The sequence below is a fragment of the Perognathus longimembris genome, chromosome 11 (genome assembly GCF_023159225.1).
Source record: "Perognathus longimembris pacificus isolate PPM17 chromosome 11, ASM2315922v1, whole genome shotgun sequence".
In the NCBI taxonomy this organism is placed as follows: domain Eukaryota; kingdom Metazoa; phylum Chordata; class Mammalia; order Rodentia; family Heteromyidae; genus Perognathus; species Perognathus longimembris.
This window is the reverse complement of record NC_063171.1, coordinates 32,491,153-32,518,481: the sequence shown is the minus strand read 5'-3', so window position 1 is coordinate 32,518,481 and position 27,329 is coordinate 32,491,153. Positions and strand designations below refer to the sequence as shown.

Sequence of the window (27,329 nt, the reverse complement as noted above, 5' to 3'; positions counted from 1 at the left end):
TTCCAGCCAGGGTCCGCCGGAGGGCGTCTGGGAAAGGGTTAACCGGGCGGGCGGGTGGGTGAGGCGCAGAGAGTCGGGTTCACACCTTTCCCAGAGACTTCGGGCGGTGGGCGGCCGGCGGCGGGCGGCGGCGGCGGCGGGGCCCGGGCGGGGCGGAGGCTGGGGCCTGACTGGTCGGCGAATAGCAGCGCGGTGCCCGCCCGGATTGGAGGCGCAGCATCACGCTGTCCTCGCCCTGGGAGGGATGTAAACCTCGCCGGCCGCTGCGGGCACAAGAAGGCTGTCAGCTCCTCCGGGAAAGCCAACTCATCTCCTTAGCTCTGAGCAGGCTAAGCCGGCGGGCGATCGGCAGCAGCCGCCGCCACCTCGACCTCCGCAGCGCCCAGCGGCGGCGGCGGGACCTCGACGCGGACGCGGGCAGGGAGCCGGGGATCCGAGGAGCGTGCGTGCGTCCGTCCGTTCGCGCAGGCGGCGGGAGGCGAGGGGCGGCGCGAGCCATGGCCGGGGACAGCGAGCAGACCCTTCAGAACCACCAGCAGCCCAACGGCGGGGAACCCTTCCTGATCGGCGTCAGCGGGGGCACGGCCAGCGGCAAGGTACGGCGGGGCCGCGCTCCCCGCCTTTCCCTCCTCCCCGGCCCGGGCCCCGCGGCGGCGCATGTGGCCGCGGGCCGTGTCAGTTGCAGCAGCCACCGCGTGGCGCGCGCGCCTGGGCTCCCGGCCGCGTCCTGGCTCTGGGGGCGCCGCAGGATGGGGGCCTTGGGTGAATGGCTGGGTTGGTCGGGGTCTGCGAGCCGAGACCTGGGAAACCTGGGCGGTGGAAGGTCCCTGGGGTCCCTGGCTGCGATCGCAGGGCCGGCGCGCTCCCGGCGGCTGGAACTCGTGGCCAGGGTCCTGTGGGGGATGGGCAGCAAAAGCGGATGCTTTGCTGTTTTGCAAGTCTGGTGTTGGGTTCCTTTCCTCTGTCCTCTCTCCCACCTCCCCATAAGACCCCCGGTCGCCCCTTCTCTCGGCCTGGTTCCTATCTGTTTGCCCCGCGGCGCAGCCCGGCTGGCCGAGGGCGGAGCGATCCGGGACGCCTGACCCTGGAGGGTTGGCGAGGGTGGCGGGAACGCGCGTGGCGGCGTCCCCGGGAACGGGGAGCCCACCTGGGGATTGCAGGGCTTTCCGTGGTAAAAACCAGAGCCCCTCCCCCCCAACTAGGTGCGGTGGCACTCACGAGTCGGTCGTTGGAGCTTCTAATCTTTTATGGTTGAAAGAGGAAATGTGGTTGGCTTCCATGAGAAAGTTGTACTGGCTCGGCGCTCTTGGGCGCCCGCGTCTTAACGCGTCTGAGATGGAAGGAAAGGGGTCCCCGTGTGGGACTCTCCTCAGAGCCTCTTTGTTTTAAATCAACGGGGCCAGAAGGGACGTCCTAATCCAAATCTAGGTTGTTTTTTTTAAATTATTTTTCTCCCTGCAGGTGAAGGGTGGAGCCCTTCTTTTACTGTCCCGTCTTTCTTCTTCTTTTTTTTTTTTAATATGTGGCTTCTCGTTTTCTGACATTTGGAAGCCTCCAAGTTGCCCCGGAGCTCGGGCCCCCCACGCGGGGAGATGGCGGGAGCGGGGCGCTGCGCGCTGCCAGGCTGGGGAGGCGCAATGATGCCCTCCAGGATTGGGGAGCGCGGAGCAGGAAGGCGGGTTGGCGCCATGAGAAGCGAGCCACGAGGTTTGGGCTCCCTGGCTGCCTTCTCCGTGGGCCCCTCCTCCATTTTGCTTTTCTCTTTTTCCCCCTCCACGCCTGGACTACTTGGGCACCGTGGGCCCAGACGCGATGGTTGGCGCTGTGGACCTCCTTTAGTGACTAAGTTAATTTCAACCCTACCTTCCGTTGATAGGAATCTGTGTGCTTTCTTTATGGCTCTGAAGTTTATGTTCCATTTGATTCCTAGCTGATTTTTTTAAAAGTAAGTTTTGGAATGTGTTGTTTAGTAGTTCTAGCAATTCAGAGCAAAACTAGGTGTCCTTCTAGGAAACTTCTTTTTTAAAAAAGAATTATTTCTGACGTGTTTCTGTAACATTCTTATTGTGTGGAGACCTTTTTTTTTCATTGCTGCATTCCCAGCGCTAGGCCTGGTGTATTTGTCCAGCCCATCTGTGGGGGAAAAGAGGAGTGGAGCATTTAGAAACAGTGAACTTGATAATCTAAATAATTTAGTCACCACAGAAGTGAAAAGTGAGCCTTAAAAAAAAAGGTAAAATAGCTCCATCCTCCTTATTCCTGTTAAACTGTAGTCAGTTGGTAATGAGTATCCATTTTGAGTATTACTTGGGTGCCGGTGGTCACTCTGGGCCTTTATGGTAGTTGCTAATTCTTAGAACAAAAAACAGCAGGGGCCTCCCAACAAAGGAAATGTTGGTTTGCATGCAGTCTCAAAGCCTGTTGTACATTTTGGTAATATGATACAGTCTGTTACCATTTAAAAGTTTTATACACACGTAACATCCTGGGAGCGTATTTAATGTAATCCCACTGCTAAGGAGGCTGAAGCAGGAGGATCAGGAGTTTCATGGCCACATGGGCAAGTTCCAGGCTAGCCTGTGTTGTGTAGAAGACCCTCATCTACAAAGCAAAATAAAGCCTGGTGGCACATGTCTGTGATCCTAGCTCTTCTGAAGGCTGAGATCTGAGGATTGCCATTCTAAGCCAGGTTGGACAGGAAGTTTGTGAGACTCTCCAATTAATCTCCAATTAATCACCCCAAAGCCTGAACTGGAGCTTTAACTCCAGTACAGTACTAGTTTTGAGGGGAAAAAAAAAGCTTAGGTGGGCTTGGAATGTGTCTTAGTGGTAGAGTGCTTGCCTAGCATGCATGAAACCCTGGGTTCGATTCCTCAGTACTATATATGCAGAAAAAGCCAGAAGTGGTGCTGTGGTTCAAGTGATAGAGTGCTAGCCTTGAGCAAAAGAAGCTCAGGGACAGTGCCCAGGTCCTGAGTTCAACCCCTAGTATAGGCAAGACTCAAAAACAACAGAACAGAATTAGTTTTAAGGAGCATTGAATGCCTTAAATTCCAACTTGTAGTCATTTGGCTGCAATTATATTTTGATTTTGTTATTAGTACCTTTCCACTGAGGAAATGGTAGATTACTTTCCCCCTTCTTTGGTGATCAGCATGAATACACTACCTCTGATGGCAGTGGTGCAGAGGGGGGCTGGAAGGTGTGTTGATGGTGTGCTGATTAAAGGAATTTGGCATAAGACAGGGTTAAGAGCATAGTTAGCACCTGGCAGTTTTAGAGCTAGAAGGAACCTCAGCCTCTGCAGTACAACAGTCTTATCATTTTTTTTTTTTTTTTTGCCAGTCCTGGGGCTTGACTGAGGTCTAGGGCATTCTACCACTTGAGCCATAGAGCTACTTCCAGCATTTTCTGTTTATGTGGTACTGAGCAATTGAACTCAGGGCTTCATGAATGCTAGGCATACACTCTACCACTAAGGCACATTCCCAGCTACCACTTTTTTTTTTTTTTTTGCCAGTCCTGGGGCTTGAACTCAGGGCCTGAGCACTGTCCCTGGCTAGCACTCTACCACTTGAGCCACAGCGCCACTTCTGGCCATTTTCTATATATGTGGTGCTGGGGAATCGAACCCAGGGCTTCATGTATACGAGACGAGCGCTCTACCACTAGGCCATATTCCCAGCCCCCAGCTACCACTTTTTATTTTTGTTTTGGGGATTGCTGGAGGTCTCACCAAAGGCCTCACATGTGCAGTGTCATCCCTTGGAGAGGAGAAAAGTGAGGCCTGAATTAATATAATGTATTCAAATCATGTAGTTAGTGGCAGAGCTAGGACTAGACCAGTGCTTTTCCCATCCTTTCTGCTGGTTTAAGAACTAAGACCCAACGCTATAACACAGATTTTTTTTTTCTTTTTCTTTCTTTTTTTGCCAGTCCTGGGGCTTGGACTCAGGGCCTGAGCACTGTCCCTGGCTTCTTTTTGCTCAAGGCTACACTCTACCTCTTGAGCCACAGTGCCACTTCTGGCTTTTTCTGTTTATGTGGTGCTGAGGAATGGAACCCAGGGCTTCATGCATGCTAGGCAAGCACTCTACCACTAAGCCACATTCCCAGCCCAACACAGATTTTTCCTTTTTTTTTTTTTTTTTCAGACTTGGAAATAACTGAATGAATGTTGGCTTGCAGGTCCTTAACCTGAAGGAATGGGAATGCAGGTTCCTTTGTAACTTTGTAGATCTGGATTGTTTTCTCTCCATTCTCTGGTCCTCTTTATGAGAAAGAGTAATTCCCTTGAGGCGTCAGAGGCCTTTTTCTATGGCTATAATTTCTGTGTTGTGTCTGCTCTAATAGTTGGAGGCAGGAATAGCTATTGCGGCTCTATGTATCAGCACATTTTTAAGTTCATTTTGTAGATGAAGATGAATTGGTGCTTCTTGTAAACTTGGCTGGACTGATAATTTCAAATCATCATTAAAACACATTTTAAAATAGGCTGGGGCTGGGTGCTGGTGTCGCAAGCCTGTAATCCTAGCTACTCAGGTGAATGAGATCTGAGGATCGAGGACTGAAGATCAAAGTTAGCCCAGGCAGGAAAGTCTGTGAGACTCTTATCTACAATTAACCACCAGAAAACTTTGAACAGTGGCTCAAAGTGGTAGAGCACTAGTCCTAGGTAAGAAATGCTCAGGGCTAGTGCCCAGTCTGGGAATATAATTCATTGATAGATCATGAGGTTTAAACCCTAGGAAGTACTACAAAAGCGAGGTAGAGAAATAAAGATAGGTAGTGGGCAGATGAAGAGACAGAAAATAAACCCTGAAAAATGGGATGGGTTGGAGAAGTTATTCTGATCTAGATGACAGAGATTCTCAACCAGGCTGATGATTCAGGCTATTAATCAGCTATTTGAGAGGTAGACTTAGGAGGATCTGGAATTCTCAGCCAGTTTGGGCAAAGTAACCATAAAGGAGGGGAATAAAATGCATGTATATCCACCACTTTTAGGTGCCATTCCCTTTCTTCTTTTTGACTTTTGCTTTTGTCCTCCTGGAGTCAGAGTTGGCTTCTCCTTCACAAAGCCACTTCATTGTTTTCTTGGGGATAATTCTCCCCCATTATCAAGCATATAGATTTAAAAAACAACAAAAAACACCTCAGAGGGGCCTAAGATCTGAGGATCTCTGTAAGATTCTTATCTCCAATTAACCACCAAAAAGCCAGAAGTAGAGGTGTGTCTCAAGTGGCTCAAGTGCTACTGCTGCCAAACTTGAGCAGGGAAAAATCTAGGGGTTAGTACCCAGGCCCTTTATTGAAGCCCTAGTACCAGCACAAAAACAAAACAGACAAAAATAGAACAAGGCCTAATCTTCAGCACCACGTAAATTCTATTACCCACCAAATGTGACTCCTGTTTTCGTTCATTTGTTTTGTTTTTGTTGCCAGTCCTGGGGTGTGGACTTAGGGCCTGAGCACTGTTCCTGGGATCTTTTTGCTCAAGGCTAGCACTCTGCCACTTGAGCCACAGTGCCGCTTCTGGCCATTTTCTATGTATGTGGTGCTGAGGAATTGAACCCAGGGCTTCATGTATATGAGGCAAGCGCTCTTGCCACTGGGCCATATTCCCAGCCCCCTCCTCTGTTTTCATACTGTGTCTTATCTGCTCTCATTGATATTTTTGCTCTTGTCTCCTGGGTTGGTCTTTAGTACCCTTGGCCTCAGCTATTTACTTCTTGGTTATGAATTTTTGCTTTTTTTTTTGTGTGTGTGTGTGTGTGGGTCCTAGGACTTGAAGTTAGTGCTGGGGCACTGTTCCTGAGCCTCTTTGTGCTCAAGGCTAGGGCTCTACCACTTAAACCACAGTGCCACTTCTGGCCTTTTCTGAGTATCTCCAATAAGGATATAAGAATCTCATGGACTTTTCTGCCTGGGCTGGCTTTGAACTGTGATCCTTAGATCTCAGCCTCCTGAGTAGCTAGGATTACAGGCCTGAGCTACCGGTGCCTGGCCATCTGAATTATATTTTTCCTTTTCTGCTTCTATTGGGGTCCAGCAAATACTGAAATGCCAGTTAAATGTTCAGGACCAAGGGGAAAAAGATTGAAGGACATTGGAAAAGAGGTCTCTGACTTGTGTGTCTTACAGCTTATAAAAGGCAGCAGTTTTATCAACTTTATCATTGAAAAATTTGTTTATCTCATTCCTTTTTAGGTGGCCAGGTAGGTTTCCTCGAAGCCACTGAATGACAAAGAAAGATGAGGTTAGGAGACTTCATTTAGTGATAGATATGATCTAGATCTCCTCCTCTCCCTCTCCTAGAGCTTGAACTCTGGGCCTGGACACTGTCCCTCAGCTTTTTGTGTTCAAGGCTAGCACTCGTCCGCTTGAGCCACAGTTCTACTTCTGGCTTTTTGGTGGTTAATTTGGTCATGAGTTTTCTTGCTTGGGTTGGCTTTGAACCATGGTCCTTAGTTCTCAGCTTCCTGAGTAGGTAGGATTACAGGCATGAGCCTTAGAATAAGGCCCAGCCCTTAGACTTTTCCCTCCAAATCTGTGCCTGTTTAGAACTCTCTGCAAGCAGGGACCACTCCTTGTAGGTATTTTTAGGGAGATTGGTCTGCGGATGAGTAAGACAGGACAAGGAGATTTTGCCATCCCCTCAGAGGTGTGGGTTGTCACCTCCTTCAGCTTCACTGTGAGTCAGCATCTGCTTCTGGAGTGCTTTAGCATGTGCTCTGGACCAATGTCCCCTTGGCTTCCACTGCCCTGTTCCTGGAACCTCAGCAGCCAGGCCACCTGGCTAGATTGCATATTCTTTACCCTTCTATCAGGTGCTCCCAGAAACCCAGGACTGGTTTGATCCTCGAGCTCTTTTTCCAAGCAGGCGCTGTATATTTTCCATCACTTGGGAATTGCTGCCTTGGCTTTGTGGGCCTGGTGTGTGTGATGTGGTCCCCCACCCCCCCTGCCCTCCTCCCTAGTCTCCGCCTTGCCCTCTGCCAGCCCCTCCTCTGCTTGGAAGGTCACATTACTTTCCCCGGTCCAAGGATGTCCGCACTGCACTGCCTTGCTGTCTAGTTCACTGTGTCACCACTGGGCCACGCCTCGCACAGCCCCTGGTGGGCGGAAGCAGCTGCTGCAGGTCCTGTGCGCGCAGCCTCTGGTGATTCCTCTCCCCTGCTGCCTCACCCACTTCAGACTCTGTTTCTTTGTTCCTTGTTTGGGTGTCTTTGAAGTGGTTTTTGATGTTCACTATCCCTGTCTGGTCAACTCATTCACTGTACAGCATTTGCTTGGTTTGGGTCTTAGGCTTGATGCTGTTTCTTTGTTGAGTTTTGCTTTTATGAGGTTCTATAATGCAGGCAGACAGATTGTCCTTGGCCAGTCCTCTGCTGAAGACCTGACCTTTTTTTGCTAGGGAGCTCTGCGATGGCTCTATTTCAACTGTTCAAGATCTTGAAGTCATTTAGGCATATATGTCTTGCTTTTAAAAATCAGTAGAAAGGCAGACTTGGGAGTGTACATACACTTTAAAAATATGTATAGTTGTCCTTTGAACTGCTTTTTAAAAAATCATTAAGCCAATTTATCATTAAAGCATTTAATATCTCCATCTGTCATAGATGCTATGATGTGAAATTTTTTAATAAGCACAACCCATATATCATGAAAAAAATAGAGAATAGGAAAGGTTGAAAATAGCAAAAACATTTAGAAAAAAGCAATTTATTCTGTAATATAAACCCACTTGGTTCTTATTAGTGAGTTATTTGTGATTGAAGTGTTTTATTTTAAAAATCATGTTTAATACTTGGAGATTCTTAGATGAATTCTTGGTGTTGTAAGGCTAAATGTTTGGGTTTAAGTTAAGTCTTGGGTTTTGATTTAATGACATTTGAAAGTTATCCCATAAAAAGATCCAAGTAGAACAAAGTCATTCCCATTGCTTACCAAATCATGTTCCCATCCCCCCCAATTATGCAGTGGTTTTTGTTAGAAACCTGCCAGGATATATATATATATATATATATATATATTTTTTTTTTTTAGAAGTTTGTATGTTCTGTGTATCCGTTTTTGCTAACACTGAAGCTTTTGAGCCATGATATAGATTCAAAACCCACTGAAAATGTCACTGGGACTATTTTTAAAAGGTTAGAAAACTATATAAGAGGGTTAGAAGTTAAACATTTTTTGGCAACACGAAACATCTGAAAATAGATTTTAAACAGTTGGATGGTTTTATTAAAGGTTTTTTTTTTTTCTTTTTTCTTTTTTTTGGTGAGTCGTGGAGCTTGAACTCAGGGCTTGGGGGCACCGTCCCTGAGCTTCTTTGCTCAAGGCCAGTGCTCTACCACTTGGAGCCACAGTAACACTTCTAGTTTTCTGGTGGTTAATAGGAGATAAGATTAATGAACTGGGTACGAGCGGCTGTTCACTAACCCCTCTAGTTACTCTAACCCTGTAATCCTAGTTACTCAGGAGGCTGAGATATGATGATCACAGTTAGAAGCTAGCCCAGGCAGAAAAGTTCATGGCAATTAATCACAGAACAATTAATCACAGAAAAAGCTGGAAGTGGAGCTACCTCTCAAGTAGGAGGAGGAAGGAAAACAAACAAAAAAAACAGGGCTGGCCTTGAACTACTAGCCTCAGATCTCCAGAGTAGCTTCCTGAGTAGCTAGGATTACTGGTGTGAGTCAGCCACCAATGCCCAGCTGGAACAAGTTTTTTTTTTTTTTTTTTTTTTTTTGAACTCTGGGCTCTGTCCCTGAGCTGCTTTTGCTCCAGCCTAGCACTCTACCACTTGAGCCACAGCGCCATTTCCAGCTTTTTCTATTTATGTGGTACTGAGGCATCAAACCCAGGGCTTCATGTATATGAGGCAAGCACTCTATCCCTAAAGCACATTCCTAGCCTAATAAGCTATTTTTTTTTTTTTTTTTTTTTTTGGCCAGTCCTGGGGCTTGGACTCAGGGCCTGAGCACTATCCCTGGCTTCTTTTTTTTTTTTTTTGCTCAAGGCTAGCACTCGTCCACTTGAGCCACAGCGCCACTTCTGGCCATTTTCTGTATGCGTGGTGCTGGGGAATCGAACCCAGGGCTTCATGTATACAAAGCAAGCACTCTTGCCACTAGGCCATAGTCCCAGCCCCCCTAATAAGCTATTTTTTAATCCACTTATTTACTTGATCCTTTTAAAAAACTGTCTAAAAAGTTTTTTGACTTTTGTGTACTTTTTAAAAATTTTTTTTAAAAGTTCTTTTTTTTTAATTTTTAAAGTTTTTTTTTTTTTTTTTTTTTTGCCAGTCCTGGGCCTTGAACTCAGGGCCTGAGCACTGTCCCTGGCTTCTTTTTGCTCAAGGCTAGCACTCTGCCACTTGAGCCACAGCGCCACTTCTGGCCGTTTTCTATATATGTGGTGCTGGGGAATCGAACCCTGGGCTTCATGTATACGAGGCAAGCATTCTTGCCACTAGGCCAGATTCCCAGCCCGACTTTTGTGTACTTTCACAGACCAGGTGACCAATAGTATTTTTTCCTATCTTGTGGCTTTAATTGGTCCTTTTGTTTGTGTGTGTGTGTCTGTGTCCCTTTGAGAATGTTGTTCCTTGCTGTGGAATCCTGTGGGGCTTTTTTGGTGCCAGTTCTGGGGCCTGAACTCAGCTTGGGCTCAGTCCTGGGGCTTGAGCTTTTTGGCTCAAGGCTAGTACTCAACACTTGAGTTATACCTCTACTTCTGGCATTTCGGTTAATTGGAGATAAGAGTTCTGTGGACTTGGCATTGGAACAGTATCCTTAGACCTTAGCCTCCTGAGTGGAATCTTTGTTTTCAGTGATTTTTTTTTTTCTCACCTAGGTAACCCTGATAATGTTTCCTTTCATGCTTTTTCCTGTCCTTCCTGGCTAGTTGTGGGAAGCCTTCCCTGCCTGGCATGGGTTTTCTTCTGTGTTGCTGAAGCATTCTGAATCCACTCAGCTCCAGAGTTCTTTCCCTTTCTGTGCTTGGGTAATGCTATGCTTATTTAATCTGCCTTCTCCAGGCTAAACTCAGAGATCAGGGAATCAGTCAGTTGTCTGAGGCGAGCACACGGTCTAAAACCATTTCCAGTAACCACTCTTCATGTATGTCTTCCACAAATTATAGGAACTTGAACACGTTCAGTGCTTTATTCTGAATTTATCCTGCATGTTCCTTCTGCATTCTTTGCTACCTCAGTTAATGCAACTTTTTCTAGTAGCTTAGGCCTAAAACCCTGGGGTCACCCTTGACTACTACAGTCTTTCATTTGCATTCAGTTACTCAGGAAATTTTGGATTCTTTACCTTCACAACATAGCCACATGTGACTGAATTCCCTGCCACTGCTCCAACCCTGGCTCAAGCCACCGTTATCTTCATTGAGTAATAGTAGGAATACCCTAACCTCTCTCCCTCCTCCCTTACACCACTCACCTCTTCCTTGCTCCCTCCCTTTGTCCCTCCTCAGCTATTCTTGTCCGTTTCACATTCTATCCTTATCATAGCCTTCTGAGTGAAAACTGTCAAAATGGCAGTTGGATTACATCCCTGCTCTGTTTTATTGAAAACTTAGCTATGTCTCTTCCTATTTTACTTTCCATTAAAGCCAAAGTCTTTGGCTGGGTGTGGTAGTATACACCTGTAATCCCAGCAACTGGGAGGCTAAGTGAAGGAGGATTCTATAGTGAGACCTTGTCTTCAAAAAAGAGAAAAGTGCTTACAAAAATCCTACACATGGTATCTTTGTGCTGACTATTAAGTTTTGCCCAGGATATTGCTTCCTGTAAATGAAACAGGTAATGTGAACTCGGTAATCTCAGTTACTGCCAATATTAACAGTTCAGTACGGTTAATGAGTGCTTTCATGTCTCCTCATGACCTCCTGATGTAAAATTGCATAGAGCAGACACTGGACTATCTGGTGAGCGAATACCTGAAGTATGCCTGGTATTTTTGCCCAGTTTTCAGCCTTCAAACCTGGTTGCTTTGGCATTTTGGGAGATTTGAATCGTTGTCCTTTTACTGTTCACATATGTGTCCATTGTTGATCTCAGAACTTGGTGTAAGTAAGTGTACTTGCTTGCTAGCATCTGTAATGATTAAAGTATAATTGGCTGGACAAGGACTTTAAACAACTTCATACTTTTTTTTTTTTTAACCAGACTGTACCTATTTTGTTAAGACTTGTTAATATGTACTGGATCTTTAGCAAGATACAGGTACCAGTAGAAATCATGAGTCAAAACTTCGCTGTCGGGCTGGGAATATGGCCTAGTGGTAAAGTGCTTGCCTTGTATACATGAAGCCCTGGGTTCAATTCCTCAGCATCACATATATAGAAAAAAAAAGCTGAAAGTGGTAGAGTACTAGCTTTGAGCAAAAAGAAGCTAGGGACAGTGCTCAGGCCCTGAGTTCAAGCCCCAGCACTGGCAAAAAAAAAAAACCTCAACAAAAAACAAAACAAAAAAAACTTTGCTATCTTAGGAAGGATAGAAAAATCACCTCCACTTTGGAGGTAGCATCAGCACAAGCCTTTTCCAGCATAGTTTGAAATTGGGAGGGTGCTAAGCACTTAATGCTGTGGTAGCCTGGTAGGTTTTGTGTGCATGCGTGTACTTGAACTCTGGGGTTGAATGCTGCTCCCTGTAGCTTTTTAAAATTATTATTATTAATTTAATTTAGTACCAGAACTGGGACTTGAACTCAGGGCCTAGGCATGGTCTCTGAGCTTCTTTGGAGCAAGGTTAGTGCACTACCACTTGAGATACAGCTCTACTTCTGGCTTTTTTTTTTAGTGTTTAAGGAGCTAAGTGTGCCATGGACTTTCCTGCCCAGGCTGGCTTTGAACCATGATCCTCAGATCTCAGCCTCCTGAGTAACTAAGGTTACAGATGTGAGCCACCAACACCTAGCCTGGTAGCTTTTTATCTTGTTGAGTATACTGTGCTTCTGGGCAACAGGACATTGAATTGAAGTCACAGCACACATCATGGAAAGCTTTCCGTGTCATTTTGTATTAGCCTGTTTGGTTGATTTTTCACAGGAAAGATAATTACATCTATGTTTTTACTGGGCACCAGTGGCTCACATCTGTAATCCTAGCTACTCAGGAGGCTGCGATCTGAGGATCGCAATTCAAAGCTAGCCTGGGCAGGAATGTCCATGAGACTCCAATTAACCACCAGAAAACTGGAAGTGGTGCTGTGGCTCAAGTGGTAGAGCGCTAAGCGCCTTGAGCTGAAGAGCCCAGGGACAGTGCCCAGGCCCAGAGTTCAAGCTCCACGAATAACAACAACAAAAAAATAAGTAAATGAAATAAAAAAAATCATTGTTTTTTTATGGGAGAAAAGCACAAACCCTAGGTAAAATTTGAAGAACTTAGGTCTTTTCCATTCTGCTGAATGTATAGTTCTTACTGGAACTTACTCAAGGCTGTCACTGGAGCAGCAGGTAGTCAGCCCAGCTGTGTGGCTGGCTGTGTGGCTTAACATGTGTGTTGGAAGCAGTGGTATGTGGCATGTATTGAAGTAGTTGTGGGGTGACTGACCTGTCTCAGAGGCTGTGCTTCTCAGTATTAGTTGTCTGAGGGAACTTGATCTGCAGTTCTCCAGTGAGGAAACTGGCGCAGGCCTTGCAGTTTTCTAAGAAGCTCATCTGGTGACCTGTTGGGTTTTCTATTGCAGTAAGACAAGATTTTTTTTTTTTTTTTTCAGTCCTGGGGTTTATACTCAGCCTGGGCACTGTCTCAAGCTTCTTTATAGGCACTAGCACCTGACTCAGTCAGGCACGTTTTTTGAATCATCAATGCCTACATGCCCCACCAACTCTTTTGTAAGCAAACATTTGCGAGCAGAAGATGCAGAATATTGAGTGACGTATTTGAACTAGCTAGGCAATGAAAGCTCTTCTTGCAGGGACAGCAAGCATGTTGAGCCTTCCTTGTATGACTTCTGAAGATATAGACTGAAGTAAAGCACTGGCTCACTGTTGTACTTTGGAGGAGATGGGAGCAGGAGATATGTCCATGCTGGCAGTGGGAAAGGAAGCCTGGGCTTCCTCCAGCCTGCTACAGGGCTACTTTTGCTGGATTTGGTGAGGTTGGCTGTCTAGTTTGGCAGAACTAAAGCTTTATGATGTTTCTACTTGCAGTAGAGAATTGAGAACCATTTGCTTGTTTGGAAAATGCTTTGTGTGAGTGAGGCAAGCCCCACTTGCTTAGTGGACTGAGCTGTTGGTTGCTCTACCACATTTAATCTGCTTCATTCCAACCTGCGTCTGCATCTGTGAGCCAGAGATAGTGTCTCTTGGAGAGTAGTTAGGATGAAATGACAATGTGTGCAAGCGTGTGTGTGTATATATATATATATATATATATATATATATATATATATATATATATGTAGCCATACCTCTACAGTGGGCAGAATCCGCCATTGCTAAGCCAGTGCTAAGCAGTTTTCATGGACATAATACATTACAGTAGACAGATTCCCATCTGCCTTTGGCCAGTCTGACCATTCTTTTAATAAATAAGTACAGCCCCCTGGTGGATGCCCGGGAATGGAACATTGACAGGGATAAGTCCAGTTAGGCTTCCACTGAGTTAAGTGATGGTAGTCACTTAAGATGTGGCTTTTCTTTGTTGACAAACACTGACCCTTAGAATGGGTACTCTCTTCTAGAATGAACTTTTTAGTTTTCTTCTCTTGTTATCAACTTAAGTTATTGTTGTCAAGGAATACCTTTCCTTTAAAAGAATTAAGGAAAAGGCAGTATTACCTTTATTCATACATGCATGCACTCATTCACTCATTTTGCTGGCACTGGGACTTAAACTTGGACTTTTTCTTCTCTCTTGGCATTTTCTACTCAAGGCTGGTGCTCCACCAGTCGAGCCACATCTCCACTTCCAATTTTTGCTGGTTGATTGGGGATAAGAACCTCACAGACTTAAACTGCCTTCCCTGGCTTTGAATTGTGATCCTCAGATCTCAGCCTCCTGAGTAGCTTCAGTGCCTTGCACACCAGCTAACTTTTTATTTAAAAATAGAACACAGCATATTGTATGGATTTGATAAGTGCATAGTTCAGTGAAGTATCCCAAACAACACACCTGTGGTATCAGCTAGATCAAGAAATGTATTATTGCCAACCCCTCAGATATCCTTCCCCCTTCTCCATTCACCGTCACTTCCCTTCCTCATCTTTTTTTGCATTACCTTGCCAGAGGCAAGGCAGTATCTTATAAGCATTGTGACTATAGGCATGAGTCTTATAAAGATACATAGCTACAAAAATAAAATAGCCATGTATATGACAATCCTGCTGTTTATTTAATCCCAACCACAACAAACTGATTACCTCTCACCCTTTCTTAGTTCCGAAAGACATCCTCATTCCTCCCCCCTCAGTCTTCATTCAGTTCTGCCTGACTCTCCATGAGGGGCCCAGATACCAAGGGAGGGGCTGGGGTGCTGAGGTGTATTGGAGAGAAGCCCTTGCTGTTAGGAGCCTCCGTGTGGAGTATATTACCTGGCCCACAGGTAATTCAGTGTGTTCATAAATGTCTGTGGAGCTAGACCACACAGTCCATCCTTTCCTGGTCTTTGGGAACGGTTTTCCTCTTGTGTCATGGTTGGCTGCTTGCCCCTCCAACTTGGAGATGCCACAGTGTTGGGATATGAGGTATGACTTGTGTTCCTTGCTTCTCGCCTGGAGAACACTTCAGCCTGATTGTTAACGGTTTGATGAGTGCCTAGTAAGTGGTACAGTCAGCCAGTTCTCCCGTAGGTTAAGAGGAGCTGGGAGTCTTAGTGGCTGTGCTGAACCTTTTCTTGTTATTGCTAGTCACAATAGCCACTCAGTCTGCAAATTTCATTCAAGCTGTCCATTTTTCATGTCACCTTTCTGTGTAATGTTTGACAATGCTATTCTTCTGGGAAACTTTGCTTGGGTTTATCATTCTTAGCTGGCTGATTTTGATTTCTTGCCTTTCATCATTCCCTCTCAGCTACTTCTGGCAGCAGCGGCAGCAGCAGTTTCTTGCTTCTTGCTGCTGCTTCCTCCTCCTCCCCTCCACCTCTCCTCCCCCCTTCCCCCCACCCTTTTTTTTTAACCTGTGGAGAGGTCCTTACTCAGAAGCCTTATTTCTTGGCTCACTAGCTTTCTACTTGCCTCTTCTGTATTGTCATTTGGGTGATTTTCTGGTCTGCTATTTCTGCTGTTTGAGCCCTTTTTCATTTACCCAGACAACAACAGCCCCTTCCCCGAAGCACCTTTGTTCAGAAGTAGTAGACTCCTGGTTCCCAGCTGTACCTTGATAGACCTGCTGCACACATGCATTTCTCTTTACCCCTCCCACCTAACAGTTCATTGTCAGTCTCCTGTGCTTTCACCTCCCCACATCCATCCAGTCTGCCCAGCCTGTCATCCTCACCCCTACTTCTAATTTATCTTAGAATTCTCCCCCTCCCCTTCCCTAACTTTTCATCCATCACTTCTTGCCTGGCTAGCTCGAATGGTTGCTTTTGCAACTGTCAACTTGGATCTCCTCCAGAGCATTATCTCCATTGTTTGTTGGAATAATCTTTTAGAAAGTGCAGCTCTGGTTATTGCTGTCACACCCAAAGAATTCTTCAGTGGCTCTCTCCTTGTGTCTGTGGTCAGCATTTCTTCCCATCTCAGCCAGTAGGTTTAGTGTCCCCATGCTCCATCCAGTCACTCCTTGTATGATACTCTTTCTTGTCCTCTCTTACCCTCAGGGGCAGCTACTCTTACTCAGTTCCCAGATCTCAGCTCAGCCCTATACCTTTGCCTCTGCTTCACCTTTCCTTTCACCACCTTCCCTTTCATCTGGTGTCTTCTTATCTTGCAAAGCCTCCTTTGGCTTTCTTTTCCACTTGGAAATGTCTGTCAGTCTGCTTGAGTTAAATCTTAGATGTCTCTTCCTCTCCCATCCACCTTGTGCTGTTTGTCTTCCCAGTAGGCTGTAAGATTTGAGGGCACTGCCTTTTACCTCCATCCTTAATGCCTAGAATATAGTAGGTAGATACTCAGAAGCACTTAAACAAGCATACCGTCTGGTCCCTGTGTCCTGTTAATTTGGGGTTAACTTGGGGTTCATCTGGGTCATCCCCCCCCAATATTCTGATGCCATTATTTGAGGTCTGTAACTCTGGGAAAGTCAGCTTTAAAATGAATCTTGAGCCGGGTGCCAGTGGCTCACACCTGTAATCCTAGCTACACAGGAAGCTGAGATCTGAGGATCACAGTTCAAAGCCAGCCTGGGCAAGAAAGTCCATGAAACTCCTATCTCCAATTAACTACCTTAAAACCAGAAGTGACTGTGTCTCAAAGTGGTGGAGTGCCACCCTTGAGCTGAAGAGCTCATGGACAGCTCCCAGGCCCTGGGATCAAGCTCCCAGCCCGACAAAACAAAAACAAAATGAATCTTGTATCATACCAGAGAACATTACTTTTCTGTTGGGCAGATGTTTGAGTTCCAGGAAGTTGGTAACCCATAGGCTTTTAAGGTGTGGCCCTAGCCTTTTTACTTTATTAGAACAGCTCTGATCTCATTTTGCCACATTGTTCTTCTTTCTCAAAAGTAACTGAGGCTAGACATAATAATAGTATCTGAGAAGCTCATGCCACTCTCTCCTTTGTTTTCCTCGCATCACTTAACACTATCCCAAATTGTGTGTGTTGTGTTTATTGCTTTTTTTCTTTATGGTTTCTGAGCACTAACTACCTGCTAGGTATGGTTGTCGTGTTGTACAAGTACTACCTCCTTCAATCTCTCCAAGATGAGTTCCATAGGAGACTGTAGCACAGAAAAGTTAAGGAAAAGTTTCCCAAGTACTATAGCCATTTTATAGTGGGGCTGGAATTCAAGCCCAAGCAGCCTGACTTTGAAGTCCAGAGAACTCACCCTGCTCTGCTGAGCAGCAGTGCGAGCTGAATAAGGCCTGTGTGCTTGCTGCGCTGAACCTGCAGCGCCTAGGACCACACCTCTCCACAGCTGGTCCTCTGTGGAATGGGCTCAGAAGTATCCAAGCAAAATGTGAAAATAGGATTTCTTCTGCCCCCCCCCCCCCACCATGTTGTCAAGTAAAAAGAAATCTGTATTTGATCTTTGACCCTTGGCATAGAATTTCTACAACTCATTTCTGTGTGAAGATAATAGGAACGTCTTTTTTCATATGTGGTCTTTGGCAGCCTTCCTGGTCTCCAGTTCCGGCTACAGAGGCCTTGTTAAATCAGTTTTCCATTGCTATGACAAAAAGTCTGAGAAAATCAACTTAAGAAGGGACGTGGTGCTGTGGCTCAAAGTGGCAGTGCTAGCCTTGAGGTTAAAAAAAAAAAGAGGCTCAGGACAGTGCCTGAGTTCAAGTCCCATGACTGACAAAAAAAATCAAGTTTATCAGGTCCTGAATTAAAGTCCTAGGATTGGCCAAAAAAAAAAAAAAATCTTTAGGATTTAAAAAATGGGCTGGGAATGTGGCTTAGCAGTATAGTGCTTGCCTAGCATGCATGAAGCCCTGGGTTCCATTCCTCAGTACCACATACACAGAAAAAGCCAGAAGTGGCACTGTGGTTCAGTGGTAGAGTGCTAGCCTTGAGCAAAAAGGAAGCCAGGGACAGTGCTCAGGACAGTGCCCAGGACTGGCAAAACAAACAAACAAATAAATGAAGGATTAGAATGATATCAACTTCTCCGAGTGGCGGATTAGCAACAACAGTTGATGATTAAGATTGTTTTGGCCCATGGTTTCTTTCAGAGGTTTCAGTTCATAGTCACTTGACCTGGCTGTTTCTGAGCTGGGCTGAGGCAGATTAGGATGTAGAAGGGTTTGGGGAGCAAAGCTGCTCACCTCATGGTGGCCAGTGAAACAGCAGGGGCATAGGGATAAGGGGATAAGAGACAGGTTCTAGAGTCATACCCCCAAATACCTATTCTCCCAAACCAGATCCTACCTCAGTGAGGTCAGAGTTTCATGATTCCATCCTTTCCAAAGCTCGCTCTGACCCTTGCTGCACCGGAGACCACACATGAGCGAGCCTCTGCGAACACTTCAGATCCAAAGCACAACAGAGTTCCTAAGATGATTGTAATTTTTTAAATGGTAACCGTACCCGAATCCTTGGGCATTGCCTGCGTGATAGGAGCATCTTGTTCTAACAAGGAAGTTCTTGGTGTAGGCTCTTGGAGACTCCATATGTGGGCTGGGGAATGAGCCACAAGTTTAGTAGGTTGGAATTTTCAGTCAGATCCCTTGACCTTCAGAGAAGGGTGAGAGAGGGACTAAATAAAGGTTGACTTGATCCATTGAGTACTGACTAGTCATCCTGTGGACTGCAGCTTCTGTTACATGCCATGAGGAAGGCTCTAGGTAGGTTTCTGGATAGCTGAACTCATGGAGTAGACCTGGAGGGTGATACCAAAGAGGATATGGGTGCTCTGCGCGCCTTCCCACACACTTTGCACTGTGCATCTCTTCCACGTGGTTTTTGGTTTGTTTCCTCTGCAGTCTCCTTTTACTTAGTTTTTTTTGTTTTTTGTTTGGAGACATGATCTCCCTTGTAGCCCCTGCTCGTCTGAAATTTATGATCATGATCCTCCTTTCTTTTTTTTTTTTTGGCCAGTCCTGGGCCTTGGACTCAGGGCCTGAGCACTGTCCCTGGCTTCTTTTTGCTCAAGGCTAGCACTCTGCCACTTGAGCCACAGCTCCACTTCTGGCCATTTTCTGTATATGTGGTGCTGGGGAATCGAACCTAGGGCCTCGTGTATCCGAGGCAGGCACTCTTGCCACTAGGCTATATCCCCAGCCCCCATGATCCTCCTTTCTTAGCCTCACAGGTACTGGACTTACTGGTATATACCACCACACCTGGCTATTATAATAGCTATTTGTTATACCTGTGCAGGGGTTTATGTGAGTTTCTAATTTAATATTGCCCTTTAGTCACAAGTGCAGACATGAGGCTTGCGTTTGGCATCTAAAGTTGGGTGCATATGACCTCTTGGGACTGAGTCCTCAACCTCTGGACCTGACCCTATCTTCAGGTTGGTGGCGTCAGGACTGATACCATAGAGCACCCAGCTGGTGTCCAGTGAAGAACTGATTCTGTGATGACAGGGAGAAATCCCACACACTTCAGTGATCAAAGAGGAAATAGTCTGGAAAGTCCAGACAGGAGGGGGGCTGGGAATATATATGGCCTAGTGGTAGAATGCTTGCCTCCCTTACATGAAGCCCTGGGTTTGACTCCTCAGCACCACATATATAGAAAAAGCCAGAAGGGGCACTGTAGCTCAAGTGAAAAAGAAGCCAGGGACAGTGAGTACTCAGGCCCTGAGTTCCAAGCCCCAGCACAGGCCAAAAAAAAAAGAAAAAAAAATCCAGATAGGACACTAGAACCCTGTAACCCCCTAGTATCTTTCAGAACCATCCTTCAGAAATTATTTACAAATTTTGGCTCTTTTATTCATAAATTTTTTCTTTTTAATTGCAAGCACAGACATAGTGCTTGTTTTGCTTTGCTGATGAGGTTTTGCTCAGGTTTTTTTTCCCATGCTGAGGACCAAACTTAGGGCCTTGTATTTGCACACGTTTCCACTGAGCTAAATCCCTAACCCCACCTAGACTGGTGTGGAACTCAACTGCTTTTCCAGCTTCTGTTTCCCTAGCTCTAGGATTACAGGTTGTGAACTACTGATAGAATACTTTGTGTTTTATTTTTTGTTTTGTTTTGCCAGTACTGGGGCTTGAACTCTGGGCCTGGCCACCGTCCCTGGGCCTCTATGTGCTGAAGGCTAGAGCTCTACCACTTGAGCCACAACACTACTTGTGGCCTTTTCTGACTAGTTTATTGGGGATAAGAGTCCCACAGACTTTTCTGCTGGGGCTGGCCTTGAAGGGTGATCCCCAGATCTCATCCTCCTGAGTAGCTTGGATTCTAGGCCGAGCTACCAGCACCTGGCCAGATAGAATACATTAATCCTCCCCTTAGGAAATACATTTTTCCACTCCTTGGGTGAACATATCCCTTGAGATGTGACATTATCTTAGTGTGTAACAATTAGATGGATCAGAGCTTGTTTTTACATTAGCTAAATGTCAGTCTCCTTGAGATTTGGGAAGCATTTTAGTCTGATCAGTATTACCCTGGGAGAAGAGATGCTCCTGCAGGTGGCTGCTGCCTTTTAGATTCTGTTGATTCTTACTAGAAGATGATATTTCCTATGAAGAAAATTAATATTCCTGGATAACTAAGAACAAACGACTGGAATTTGGGACATCCCGTTTAATGACTACATTGCAATGTTTTTCATTGTTAGAACAAAATACAAGAGTATTTAAAGAGTATTTACAGTATTTAAAGAAAAGAGATTTATTTAGCTTCCACTTTGATAGCTCAAAGTCCAGGGTCAAGTGGCTCCATCAGTTTGTCTCATGGCTCACTTTTTGTTTTTATTTTTTGCTGGTCCTGGGGCTTGAACTCTAGGCCTGGGTGCTGTCCCTGAGCCTCTTGTTGCTTAAGGCTAGTGCTCTACCACTGGAGCCGCAGTGCTACTTCTGGCTTTTTTCCGAGTAGTTGATTGGAGATAAAGAGTCTCACAGACTTTTTTTGCCTGGGCTGGCTTCAAACGACAATCCTCAAATCGCAGCCTTCTGAGTAGCTAGGATTATAAGAGTGAGCTGCCGCCACCTGGTTTATGGCTCATTTTTAAAACACTGTTCAAAACAGCACACAGTTTCTGGGTGGGTACTGGTATCTTAAGCCTGTAATCCTGGCTAATTAGGAGGCTGAGCTCTGAGAATCCAGGTTCAGAGCCATCATGGACAGTAAAGTTTGAGGCTATTATCTCCAATTAACCACAAACAAGCTGAAGTGGAGATGTGGTTCAAGTTGGTAGAATGCTGCTAGCTTTGCACAGAAAAAGCTCAGTGTGGCTTGGTGTATGACGAACAGATAAATGTTAGCTGTTGTGATGATGATAGTAATGATGGCAGCGGAAGTCCTAAGGTGATGGTGATTACAGTGACACCTCTCCCATACTGCTAGGCCTTTACCTCAGAGCAAGTAATCCTTGTGGCACCCCATCGTGTTTCCTAGAAGCTACTCTTTTTTGGGGGGAAGAGGAGGCAGTCCTGGGGCTTGGACTCAGGGCCTGAGCAATGTCCCTGGCTTCTTTTTGCTCAAGGCTAGCGTTTTACCTCTTCAGCCACAGTGCTTCTTCTGGCCTTTTCTGTTTATGTGGTGCTGAGGAATCAAACCCAGGGGTTCATGCATGCAAGGCAAACACTCTACCACTAAGCCATATTCCCAGCCCATAGCTACTCCTTTTTTTTTTTTTTTTTTTTGCCAGTCCTGGGTCTTGAACTCAATGCCTGGGCACTGTCCCTGGCTTCTTTTTGCTCAAGGCTAACACTCTACCATTTGAGTCACAGCACAACTTCTGGCGGTTTCTATATATGTGGTGCTGAGGAATCGAACCCAGGGCTTTATGTATGCAAGGCAAGCACTCGACCACTAGGCCATATTCCCAGCCCTTCATGAGATCCTTATCCCTGTTGTGCCAAGTCGCAAACCCACCACCAAGAAGACCACCGAGACTCAGACATTTCCGAAATGCAAAAGCAAGGCAAGGCTTTATTTAAGCGAGCTGCAACTCGGGCCTCGTCCTACCCACTGACACAGCGGAGGTTAGGAGGAAGCCCCGAGCTGTGATTACACAGGGCTTATAAAGGCAAAGAACAAGGTTACAACAATCAGCTGTGCAAGCAAGATTAGGACACAGGTACAAATCTGATTGGCTCAGGGTTTAATTCTAAAATGGGGTTCACGTGTCTGGCACTTAAATCTCCAGTTAAGCACCAAAACAGCCAGAAGTGGAGTTGTGTGGTTCAAGTGGCAGAGTGCTAGCCTTGAGCACAAGAGCTTAGGGACAGCATCCAGGCCCTGAGTTCAAGCTCCAGGACCAGCGTGCACTTAGACACATATACATACACACAGCACACTCCCCAAACAAAGCAACAGTAATGAAATAGAACCTAGGGTACTCACATCTCTACAGTCAGGAAGCTGAGATCTGAGAATCTTGATTCCAAGCCAGGCAGACAAATCTTTGAGACTCTTATCCCCAGTTATGCAGTGGAAAGCTGGAAGTAGAGTCAGAGGCATATGACTTGAACAATACAGTGCTGGTCATGGTAGAAAAAAACCACAAGTGAACTGAGGCTGTGAGTTCCAGTCCCAGAATCTGCACAAAAAAATGCCAAAAATCTCCGTGACTTCACTTTTCCTATTTTTACTGGTTCCACTGGCATCTCCTGGCCCCACTTGATGGCTTTCCCTTTCTGATGTAATTATACGAAGTTGTGGTTAAATTGACATTTACTGCTTATATCCTCATGAACATTTTAACTACTAATCTGAGTTGGAATGTTGTGGATAGCCCTTCTGTCCTGAGAGGAGTTAACCTTTATCATGCACTTCTGGTTGTGGTTTTTTTGGTGACTTGCTACTTTATGTCCTCAGGTGCTAAGTTTTGTATCTGGTTTGTGAATGCAGTCAAGTCTTAAGGAAAAATCCAATTGGCCAGTCCTAGTGCTTGAACTCAGGGCCTGGACCCTGTCCCTGGGCCTCTTTGTGCTCAAAGCTAGTGTACCACTTGAGCCACAGTATTGCATCTGGCTTTTTCTGAGTAGTTTATTGGAGATAAGAATATCACAGACTTTACTGCTCCCTGCCTGGGCTGGATTTGTAGCTCTGATCCTTAGATCTCAGCCTCCTGAGTAGCTAAGATTACAGAGTAGCTAAGATTATAGGTGTGACCCTTCACACCTAGGATTAGTCTGAAATCTTATGTAGAGGGCATCTCCAATTTCAGACTGTCCTGCCTCACTTTTCAGAGAATGAGGTTTGGATACATGCCCAGTGAATTTAAACTTCTGAAGAGACATTGATATTTATAGACTTATAGATAGATGAGAAATTTAGGTTAGAAACAAAGGACCTGAGTGGTGCTGGTGTCTCTCATGCCTGTAATCCTAGCTACTCAGGAGGCTGAGATTTGAGGATCCGGTTCAAAGCTAACCCATGCAGCAAAGTCTGGGAGACTTATCTCAAACTAACCACCAGAACACCAGAAGTGGCACTGTGGCTCCAAGTGGTAGAGTGCTACTCTTGATCAAAAGAGCTCAGGGACAGTGCCTAGGTCCTGTGTTCAAGCCATGACCAACAAAGAAAAAATGCAACCCCCCCCTCAAAAAACCAACAGTACAAAGGACCTTTGTGTTGGTCTGTACCCCCTCTCTCCCATTGTTTTAGTTGTTTTTTTTTTTTTTTGGCCAGTCCTGGGCCTTGGACTCAGGGCCTGAGCACTGTCCCTGGCTTCCTTTTGCTCAAGGCTAGCACTCTGCCACTTGCGCCACAGCGCCACTTCTGGCTGTTTTCTGTATATGTGGTGCTGGGGAATTGAACCCAGGGCTTCATGTATATGAGGCAAGCTCTCTTGCCACTAGGCCATATCCCCAGCCCCTCCCCCATTGTTAAGAAATATAAATTTTATTTTGGTATTTACAAGGTGATTTTTTTTTTTCCAGTCCTGGGGCTTGAACTTCACGCCAGAGCACTGTCCCTGGCTTTTTTTTTTTTTTTTTTTCTCAAGGCTAACACTACCTCTTGAGTCACAGCACCACTTCCGGCCTTTTCTGTTTATGTGGTGCCAAGGAATTGAACCCAGGGCTTCATGCATGCTAGGCAAGCACTCTACCGCTAAGCCACATTCCCAGCCCCCTGTTTTGTTTCATTTGAGGAGTTATTGTCACCCTTAAGAGCATTTATGGCCTCTTCAATTTTACAAAATTGTCTTCTACAAAATTGTGAATTAAAAAAAAATTGTTGTAAAGGTGATACACAGAGGTTGCAGTTACATAAGTCAGGCATTGAGTACATTTCTTTCTGAACAATGTACCTCCTTTCCCAGATGTTTTCTCCTGACCTCCCTTCCCCTCCAAGTTGTATAGTTCATTTCCAACATAGTGTCTAGTGAAAGCATCACTGCTGAATCAGTTCACCCACCTCTTTTTTTTTTTTTTTTTTTCCCCAGACCTGGAGCTTGGACTCAGGGCCTGAGCACTGTCCCTGGCTTCTTTTTGCTTAAGGCTAGCACTCTACCACTTCTGGCCTTTTCTATATATGTGGTGCTGAGGAATTGAACCCAGGACTTTATGTATACGAGGCACTGTTGCTACTAGGCTGTATTCCCAGCCCCCACCTCTTTTTTAATTTTAATTTTTTAAAGACAAGATCTCTGCTTTGAGAGCCAGTTTGCCCTTGATTTGAGATTTGTCTACATCCCTAGTACTGGCGTGTAGGCAGGGGCCACCATACCCAGCTTCCCCCCCCCCCCCCAATCCCAATGCTGGGTCTTTGTCCTTACTCATATCTGAAAGCAAGGCAGCCTTCTGTGCTCCCAGAAACTTAGTTACAGGAAAGCATGTACAGTTGACTGTGGGACAAATCGAGACCAGGGTGGGGAAAGACAACTTAATATGATTAGGAAAAGTCAAGAAGAAGGGTAGCAGGGAAGAGCAGAGCTTTCTCAGAAGTGCACTCAAGGAAAAGACTGGGCAGATTCGCAGTTAGGTAGAATGTCAATATTGATTTACTCACAGTTTACTCATAGTGGAGGAGGGGCAGAGGATCAAGAGAAACAGTGAGTTGTGGCTTTGTGGATTTCAGGTGTTTGCCAGCTAACAAATAAACCTGATGGCTGAGGTCAGGTGGTAAAGAGTGCAGGTCTGGGAATCCAGCCGGAGGCCAGGCACTGTCTCTTATGTGGTGCATGGATGGTTGTGGTTTCTGGGCCAAGAAGCGGGGGGGGGGGGGGGGGGTTGGGAGAATCCATAACCGAAGTGGGAATTTCTTTCGGGGGGGGGGTTGCAGTGCAGGTATCAAAGTGAACCTGGATTAGGGCTCTCTGGCTTTTGTGGTAGAGGAGGATGTAATTGGGTGGGGCCGGAGGCAGGCAGAGTAGGGCTAGGCAAGGCAGGACAAGACAGGACAGTGCAGTGGCATGAAGACTGGAGGTGAGGAGGGTTAAAGCCTTTTCTTCTTAGGAAGCCACACTGGGCAATAAGCTTGACAAGATGACAGAATTGATCAAGGATAAGTTTGAAATTATTAGTTTTGTGCCAATCCTGGGGCTTGGACTCTGGCACTATATGCTGTCTTGCTCAAGGCTAGTGCTTTACCAATTGAGCCAGAGTTCTACAAGCTTTTCTTTTAGTTAATTAGAGATAAGAGTCTTATTGACTTTTCTGCCACGGCTGGCTTTCAAAGCATGATTGATCCTTACATCTCAACCTATAGATTAGCTAGGATTATAGGCATGAGCCATGGACACCCAGCTTGAAATTAATTTTTGCTCAACCCAGTTCTTTTTTTTCCCATCATTATTCCTGTTTTAGGAGTTAGCAATTTTGGAGGTTTTATAATCAGGGAAACTGGAGAAGCTGGAAAAGCTGCTTTGGGACTTTGGGTATGCACTTTGAGCAGCAAGGATTTTGTTTAAAGCAGTTGTCTTCCCTGCGTAGTCTCTTATTTATTTGGGTGGAGGGTCAGTTGTGGGGCTTGAACTTGTCCTGGGCGTTATCTCTTGCTCAAGGCTACCACTCTACCCCTTTGAGCCACAGCACCACTTCTGGTTTTTGTTGGTTAATTGGAGATGAGTCTCATGGACTCTTCTGGCCTTGGCTGACTAACTTTAACTGAGATCCTCAGATCTCAGCCTTGGGATAGCTAGGATTACAAGCCTGAGCCACCAGTGCCCAGCTTTCTTGTGTGTTCTTGTGTGGTATCTCTGCTACCTCTTTTTATCCAGCTCTGGCTCCTGGTAAGTCATAGCCTCCAACTTGGCCACTGTCCATGTACTAATCAGTTACACATACTGCCCAGAGGCTGGCTGGATCAACAGGGAAGATATTTGATTGACACACTCCAGAAATTGTTTGAAATAGTGAGGAGAACCTGACTTCTCTGTATCCCAGAGCAGCTAGCTACCTGAGTTAGGTGACAATTGAAAGGTTCTATTAGCAGACTTAAAAGTTACTTCTAGCTCCCTCCCCTAGCCTGTCTTTCAGAAGAAGGTAAGCTAGGCTCTGTTCTGCTTATCTCTGACTCATCTTTGGAGCTGGCTAAGTGCACCAAGGAATGTGAGCTTTTGCCCCTAGGGCAGCAGGGGCTGGATGGACTTGTGTGAAAGCTTGCCTTGTCTGGGAGTTTTCCCTGTGGTTTATCATCCTTTTGTTTCTTGGCTCTGTCCACCAGCACAGATTCTGTCTCTTTGTTTGTCTTCTCTTACTATGTCCATTTTGAAACTCATATAGTGCCCCTGTTCTTCATCTTGGATCTTGGTATAGGTGAGGACGTGTGCCCCCACACTAGCCTAGGAGGTTTGGGGGTTGTCTTGAGGTGTTTTTTTTTTTTTTTTTTTTTGCTCAAGGCTAGTTGTCTACTGCTTGAACTGTAGCTCCTTCCACTTCCAGCTTTTGGGTGGTTAATTGGAGATTAGAGTCTTTTGGACTTGCCTATTCAGGCTGGCTTTGAACTATAATCTTCAGATCTCTAGGATTACAGGCATGGGTTATTAGTGCCTAGCTCTGGCTATTGTTCTTAAGAGTGACCTCAGAACCCTACCTGGGTTATCTGGTAAAAGTTGGCTTAATGTGAACATTCTAGAAAATGTTCTAGAATGATGAGAATCTGAGCCAAGCTAGCAGAGCTGCTGTTGTTGCCTTTTGTGCCCCTTACCCATTTTTATTAAAAAGGAATCCTCGCTATCACTCCGGGGCATTTGGAATATCCAAACTGGGAGGCTGTTCTCTTTGGTTACTTGAATGAAAAGATAATCGTTTTGTGGGGCTTGAACTCTGGGCCTGGGTACTGTCCCAGAGCTCTTCAGTTCTAGGGTAGAGTTCTACCACTTGAGCCACAGCACCACTTCAGGTTTTCTCGTGGTTAATTGGAGATAAGAATCTCACGACTTTAGGGCTGGGGATATGGCCTAGTGGCAAGAGTGCTTGCCTCATATACACGAAGCCCTGGGTTCGATTCCCCAGCACCACATATATGGAAAACGGCCAGAAGTGGCGCTATGGCTCAAGTGGCAGAGTGCTAGCCTTGAGCAAAAGGAAGCCAGGGACAGTGCTCAGGCCCTGAGTCCAAGGCCCAGGACTGGCCAAAAAAAAAAAAAAAAAAAAAAAAGAATCTCACGACTTTAACTTTCCTGCTTCACTT

At 45.7% G+C, this 27,329-nt stretch overlaps 1 protein-coding gene across 1 annotated transcript in view; it reads left to right on the top strand.

Annotated features, from left to right (window-relative positions):
- Nucleotides 1–217: 217 nt before the first annotated feature.
- Nucleotides 218–27,329, top strand: part of Uck2 (uridine-cytidine kinase 2) — a 71,158-nt gene continuing 44,046 nt past the window's right edge. The window contains exon 1 of the mRNA XM_048356809.1: nt 218–596. Coding sequence (XP_048212766.1) covers nt 498–596 — 99 coding nt within the window. The 5' untranslated portion in view covers nt 218–497. The remainder of the gene's footprint in view (nt 597–27,329) is intronic.